Here is a 6,896-nt window from a genome sequence, read left to right on the forward strand (position 1 = left end):
TTAAGGGGTATTTATTATTTTCTTCTTTTTTTTTGGGTTGTATGGAAGCCCCAAACGCAATTTCATTGTTCTTGACAATGACAATAAATAAATAAATACTAAAAAAAAAAACTAAATAAATTAATCCTAAAATCAATTCTAAACATTGAAACTTTTAAAGGAAAAAAGAAAACAAGAAGTACAGATTCACATTATGATTTTATTTACACAGTAAAATTAACAGCGGTGCATTTCTATAAGCAGTGATGAGGCGATAGAACTTGTGTGAAAAACAAACAAGCATGTAATTCCCAATTCTACCACAGGAGGGCGACAGAAACACACGTGTCATGCAAAGAAAACTCTCAGGTAAAGTAATGTGTAATGTTTCGTCATATGTGACCCTCAAGTATTTCCAGTGAGCGGCTGATTATTTACAGATTCTAGATGTAAAGCCACGGTGAAACGAAACCTTTATAGGAGATACAGGAGAGGTGGAGGAAGATCTCAGCCTGGGTGTTTATTGTCTTATGTAGTCTGGAAGATGAGTGGATGGTGGGGTGGGTGCAGTTTTCTCTGTGGTGGGGTTGGGTGGACTGTCCCGGGCTCTGTGGGGCCGGGCGGCGCTGCTGCACTGGGCCCGGTCTGGATGGGCCTGGGCCCCCTTTCCCTGGCGGGTCGCGGAGTATGGTACTAGGGGTCAGCGGGGGAGCTGGCCCCAGGGAGAGGTCATTTGCCCCTCCCTTCCTTCCCTCCCCATCTCCAGCTGCCTCCCTCTTCCCGCTCCACCACAACCACCCACACATGCAGGGCCTTGGAGTAGGGGTATGTCACCAGGGTGCAGAGGAGGCTACCCCCCCCTCTGTCCCCTTCTGGCTGCCTCTGCCTCAATTTTATCCCACAACTTAGACATTCACATTACTCACACTCTCATTACACATACATATAGGATCTTGGGGGTGGGCACAATCACGGAGTCCAAAGTACCATCAGGGTGTACACCTCACCCCTGGCATCGTTGCCCACCTCTCAATTTTAAATACACGTAGACATTGAGGGCTATCAGGAGGGACCATGCGCTTACCTGCTGCTCTCTGGCAGGTAGCTCCAAGCCCTCCTGGGTTTTAAATGCACCTTAGAACACACATGCATCAACATTACAATGAGCGGGTGGAGGGAGGTTTGGAGTCTTCTCTCACCCCCGTTCTCTGCGACCTGCTGGAGCAGGGGGGCTAGGAGGAGGAGTTGGCCGTCCGACTGCGGTCTGGAGTGTGGAGCCTTCCTGCTGCTGCGGAGTCGGGGCGGTCTGCCTCCCCCCACCGCAGGGAAAAGGGAAACACCACCTGGGTCTGGGTGCAGTTCCCCCCTCCAGGGGCGGGGGCACCTAGACCCGGTTTGTAGAGTACGCTTGGGGAGTGTGATTGTGTGTACAGCGTCTCTTTATGTCTGTCTCCACGTTGGTTGAGTGTGGAGTAAGTGCATATGAGAGCATGAGGGTGGGAATGGATGTTTGTGTCTGTGTGTGCCTGTATGTCTGTGTCTATATGTCAGGTTGGGTGTCAGGCGCCACCTCTCTGGGGACATCTCAGGCCCTCCAAGGTTTGGAGGCCTATCTCCCCCTACCACCACTTCCCCTGCCAGTGGCGGACCCCCTCAGACATCGGTGCGTTGGTGGTTCTTTGTGTCCGGGGGTGGGCGTCCGGGTACACACCGGCTCACTCCTTGACGGCCGCTTATCGGGGCCTGGAGCCTGGGGCTCGCTCGGGCCACTTCGGAGGTGGGGTGCCCCCGGCCTCTCGGCCTGGGGCTCGGTCACTCAGGCACAGCTGGCTGCCGGCGGAGCTCACGGGCGCGTCACTGCAACTCCCCCTGGCTTCTGCTCCGCGGCTGCTGAGTGAGCCCTCATCTGGGACTCTCCTCAGCTCTTTCCGGGACAGTGGCGCGGCTGCCCCTCTGTTGGTCTTCCTTGGTCTCTTGTGTTCTGGGGGCCTCTGGATGTCTGGAGTTTTGATCTCCTCCACACCTGCTTCAAGCCCTGGAGGACGGGGCTGTGGCCCCCCCACACCCTCTAGCAGATTATTACATGAAGGAACCTTTTAAAAAAACAAAAAACAAGCGCGTCCATGCTCACAGGTGTACACACGGGTGATCACACACACAAACTACACCCTTTTTGGCTCCTACCTCAAAGCACACTGTGTTCTGTTGATCTTATGTGCTGCACAATAATATTTAACATTTAGTATTTACTGTCATATTCCCATATATCATTGTGATGTTGTTTATTCTATTACTCTTGTTCTCTTCTGCTTGTTTTCTTTTTTCTTTCTCAGCAGGTGATCCAGGTGATTGATATATGCATTTTTTTTTCTCTGCCCGTTCTGTTGGTTTTTGTCTTTTGCCCTTCTCCCCCGTCCCTCTTCTCAGCTGTTTCTCTTTCCCTCTTTCTTTCTCCCCTTCTTTCCCCCAGTCAAGTCTGTCCCGTATTCAGTAAGTGAAAATAAAATAAACAATAAAAGGTGAATCAAATGGACCATTACGGCAAGGCTGGGATGGTCAGTTTGGTAAAGTAAATCCGTTGGGCATCTTTCTTTGCCTTTAGACAACAATTCTGATGCAAAAGAGCCAAACGGGACAGGCCAAAAAAAAAAAAAAAAAGGAAATCGATCAGAGCTGTAATGAGTAAAGGGCCCAACTGCACCACAACTGAAAGAGTAATTTTATGACTCACCTCCTCAAAGTTTCCAATTAATTGTGTGGCGTGAGTGTCCTGTTATGAAATGCGTGTCTGTGCTGCAGGTGATCTTCAGATACACTCTGGCTCTGTTCAAATACAAAGAGGACGACATCCTGAAGATTCACGACAGCGTGGAGATCTACCAGTACCTACGCTTCTTCACAAAGACCGTCTCCAATGCCAGGAAGCTGACCAGCATCGCCTTCAACGACATGAACCCATTCCCCAGCCAGCTGCTGAGGAACCGGCGAGTGCTCCACCTGGAGCGCCTGCAGGCGGAGCTGCGTGAGCTGGAGGAGCAGCACAAGGAGTTCATCACCGAGAGCGTCGTACGGAAAGACAAAGAGCTTGACGTCATGGTGAGCGAGGACGACGAGGACCTCTGATCACACGGGACGCTTCAGCTGCTCACTTCGAGACGACGATGGTTTTCCATGAGTTCAAGAGAATTTTACTAAACCGGCTGTTAACTGGTTTCCTTCACACCAAACACAGGATTGTGTCAGGTTCACCATCTCTACTAACACTACAAGGAAACAGACGCATACAGATTTAACTGCATCACATCTCTGAAACAAGCTTGCAGTAAACAAATGTGTACTGTGTTCACGTGTGTAATAAGTCAGGCTGCAGAAATGTGCAGATGTATTTCAGTGAATTCATTTGGATTAATATGTGATAGCTTATTTATTTCATTGCATCTTTTGCTTTATACCTAAAAATGCGTGACATTTCTAAATGTAGTCACATCCCTATGAAACATGGTTTATTATCAGCTGTAGTCACAGCTGGTGATAAAGTAATTAAATGTCCAGCTATTCAAAAATAGGGCATTCTGCACAATGAGTACTTTTTGGTACTTGAAGTATATTTTGATGCTGATGCTTCAGGGCATTGTGCTGCATTGTCGAAGCTCTCTGGGCTTCCGGTTAGAACGACCTCACAGTGTTTTATTTTGATCTGGTGTAAAGTGCATTGTGCAGAAATGACAGCATGATAGTCACATGATAAAACTGACTTTTCTTTTTTTTTTTTATTTTACTGGGTGTGCATCTTGTTCAAATGTCTTTTTCAGCATTTGTACATAAATATTCTGTATATAAATATTTGATTTTCATTTATTTTACAGAGTCCTTTATTTTGTTTCACAAATATGACATTCATGTCAAATGACATCTGCAGACTTTATAATGACCAGCAGGGGGCAGTGTATTGCAGTCTATGAGAACATTTACTGAGACCTGTTTCATGCACTAGTTTCATGTCTCATTGAATCCAACATGATGTTGATTTTGTAAATTAAGGTCACATGTTCATCACATCTAATTTCAAAACACTGATCAATTTAAAAAAAAAATGAATTCCATACCAATTGCAGGAATAAAATAGGAAAAAAAGAAAAGAAAAAAAAAGAAACGAAACCTTTATTAATGAAACAACTATGTTACATCTCTATATTGCTGGGATAAATACAGTGTGATTATACTACTGCTAGTCTGAGTTTTAAGGCTATGTTGGGCTTTGCAGCAAGATTTCACAGTGGTTATCCTCCTCTCGCATCCGTCTCAAACGCAGTACTTCCAGAAGCAGGCTACAGGCAAAAAGACAGCATTTTGTACAATGAGCTCATATTAAGTATATTTATAGTGTAATGATTGTAAATGTTAGAGCTTACGTTCTCCGCGTTTCCTTGTTATGGATTTGCCTTCTACCATATTAGCTGTAATCTTCCTCTCCAGCTCCAGGTCCTCCCTCAGCACTCTCAGCTAGAAATACAGATCAAAGTGATTATAACACATCGAGAGAGGTTTTCCAATGTTTTTGTGAATTACTGTAACAACTTTTGAGAATGTGAAACAAAAAATGAGTGCGCCATTTATACACGAGCAGCTTGTTCACATTATAATAACATCGAAATCACATTTTATTAGTGCCAGTTAAAATAAGCCTTACCTCCTCGATCTCAGCTAATTTATTAGCCAGCTCAACACCTGCAGAAAGGAGACCCAGTTAACCAAAGCAGAAATGTACCTGTGCATGTTATCACAGGCATTTGTTTGTAGGTCTCACCCAGAGGATCATCCTTTTCCACTGGGACCAAGCTTTTGTGCAGTAATAGTGCCAGAATCTTGCTCTGGGAATCTGTGTCTTCTTTCTGACTGAAAGCAGGGTTTCCTGGATGTACCAAAGCAAACACACAGTGAGTTATATGCTTATTATCTCTCAATATGTTGAAATTTGATAAAACTGTAGTGATAGACAAAGCATTTAATTAGCAGTTGCATGCATTTGGCATTCTAATTCAAATAAAATGTGCTGTTTTGCACACTCACCTGGATTAAATAGGCTCCTCCCGTCTACATTGAGCAGTAGAAACAAACTCAGGAGTCCTAAACAGTAGCTCACAGCTGTAACCCTGTCCATGGCATTCAATGTAATGTTTCAAGCGGATTTCGCACTGTGAGCACTCCTTCGAGCAAGGCTAGATGTCCACTTGCTTAAAACCATCCCGTCAATATATTTATACTTCTCCGAGCTGGGAGGAGGGGCCTGTCGGCCCCTTGATTACTAAATTCACTTCTCGTCACTGTGGACTTCGTCACTGAGCCACCTTCTCACGGGGCCCGTGAATCGTCTGAATGAAATACAGCGATCTGACGCGGACGTGCGGCCCAGAAACCCTACATCACTCTGACACGGGTAAATCAAAAAGAGAGGATGCTATTAATCAACCTGTTGGTTGTGAACCAGGATCAGATGTTCTTGGCACTCGCAAGTCTTTTTCTTTTACTTTAATTGCTTCCTAAAATAGGTACGCAGGAGTGGGTTGGCCTAGGGAAAGAGTAGCAAGTAAATTGATTCGGTCCTTAAGTGCACCATAACCAGAGACGGGCTCTTCAATCTTGGCTTCAGGACTGCTTTGGAGGTGAAGAAGCATCCATCACTGAGGCAACGCCAAACATCCCACACCTCCCATTTTACCGTATCCTATTCTATGAATCAAGGAAATCACATTTCATACGTCAGCCAGAGGAGCGCACACAGCGTTTGTGCAGGCTAAGGGAAATGAACTGCTTGAACCTGCTAAATTTGGCTGTTATTATAACAGTCCTTTGAAATGAGACTTGCATACAGGGGGTTTCCACAAGCTCGCTCCTTTAGCCACTCATCTTCTAAATACACAAATAAAGAGACTACAAACACGAAAGCTAAAGAATCAGGAAAGACTGTGCTGAGGGGATCTTCAGGGTCTATAAATGAAAACCAAATGTACCGATAAAGAACTGAAACTAGGCTACTGAGTCTGCAGGAGGCAGTCACTGTTCACGCCAACTAAATATCATTTGGATGCACTTAAAGACCTTACGATGCATTCGTAACTCTGTAACAGCATAACCCAAGCAGTTTAAGCACTCCTCAGAGCCCCACAGCCTCCAGTCCAGCTTCTGTTCTATTTCATCTTTAACATCAGAGGTCAGGCCTTTGTTGACCTCATTGTATTTCACTGAAAAACTAAACAGTAAAACTGCTTTGCTTAAGCATCACTTAAGGAAGCCGTCTGTGCACGCGACCACAAACAATCCCATTGATTTATCTGCAAATGGACCGCTACCATCGACTTATTTTAGGGATGTTATCTCAATTGGAAGCGGTTGTGGTAGAGCTGAACACCAGAGGGAGCAATTAGATTATCATAATCAAAAGAGCAGCTGCAGTGAGCGTGTATTTTATAGAAGGCATGACGCGTGTAAATGCGGATCCATTCACTCAGTCTGCCTTGACGGTTCCCACACATGAATCGTTGCTCGCGTGCACCGTAGTGATGACCCACGGTTGCTTCGTGGTGAAGACTTTCCGAAGCTGCACATGCAGCACACGTCTACAGCAGCTGAACCTCGAGAAGAGGGCTGCGTCAATTCAAAGCCTCTCGTAAGTCAGCCGCAAGTAGTTAGAAACCAACCGGAAGTGTGCTCACTCACTTTTCAGCTTAAAGCAGACGTTAATAGCAGCAGTGCATTCTTATGTCCCTGAATTTATAAACGGAGCAGTTGTAGTATCATATGCTGCTGACTTGTAATGATCACTATGAAAATATACACTTAAAACTGCAGCACTTTCGTGTACTAATCATGCCAAGTTTAGAAAATCCACAATTATTACTATCTTATTTTGGTGATGT

The 6,896-nt window shown here is 45.3% G+C and overlaps 1 protein-coding gene across 1 annotated transcript; it reads right to left on the reverse strand.

The window, feature by feature from the left end:
- Positions 1-216: 216 nt before the first annotated feature.
- uts2d (urotensin 2 domain containing) lies at positions 217-6,832 on the reverse strand. The gene is made up of 6 exons (XM_082522896.1): positions 5,050-6,832; positions 4,787-4,891; positions 4,670-4,707; positions 4,392-4,482; positions 4,139-4,307; positions 217-451 (listed from the first exon to the last, which is right to left on the reverse strand). The coding sequence occupies exons 1-5, from the start codon at positions 5,138-5,140 to the stop codon at positions 4,282-4,284; spliced, it is 351 nt and encodes a 116-aa protein (XP_082379022.1). The 5' UTR covers positions 5,141-6,832; the 3' UTR covers positions 217-451; positions 4,139-4,281.
- Between the last annotated feature and the right edge of the window lie 64 nt (positions 6,833-6,896).

Source organism: Aulonocara stuartgranti (assembly GCF_965226115.1).
Source record: "Aulonocara stuartgranti genome assembly, chromosome: 23".
Lineage (NCBI taxonomy): Eukaryota > Metazoa > Chordata > Actinopteri > Cichliformes > Cichlidae > Aulonocara > Aulonocara stuartgranti.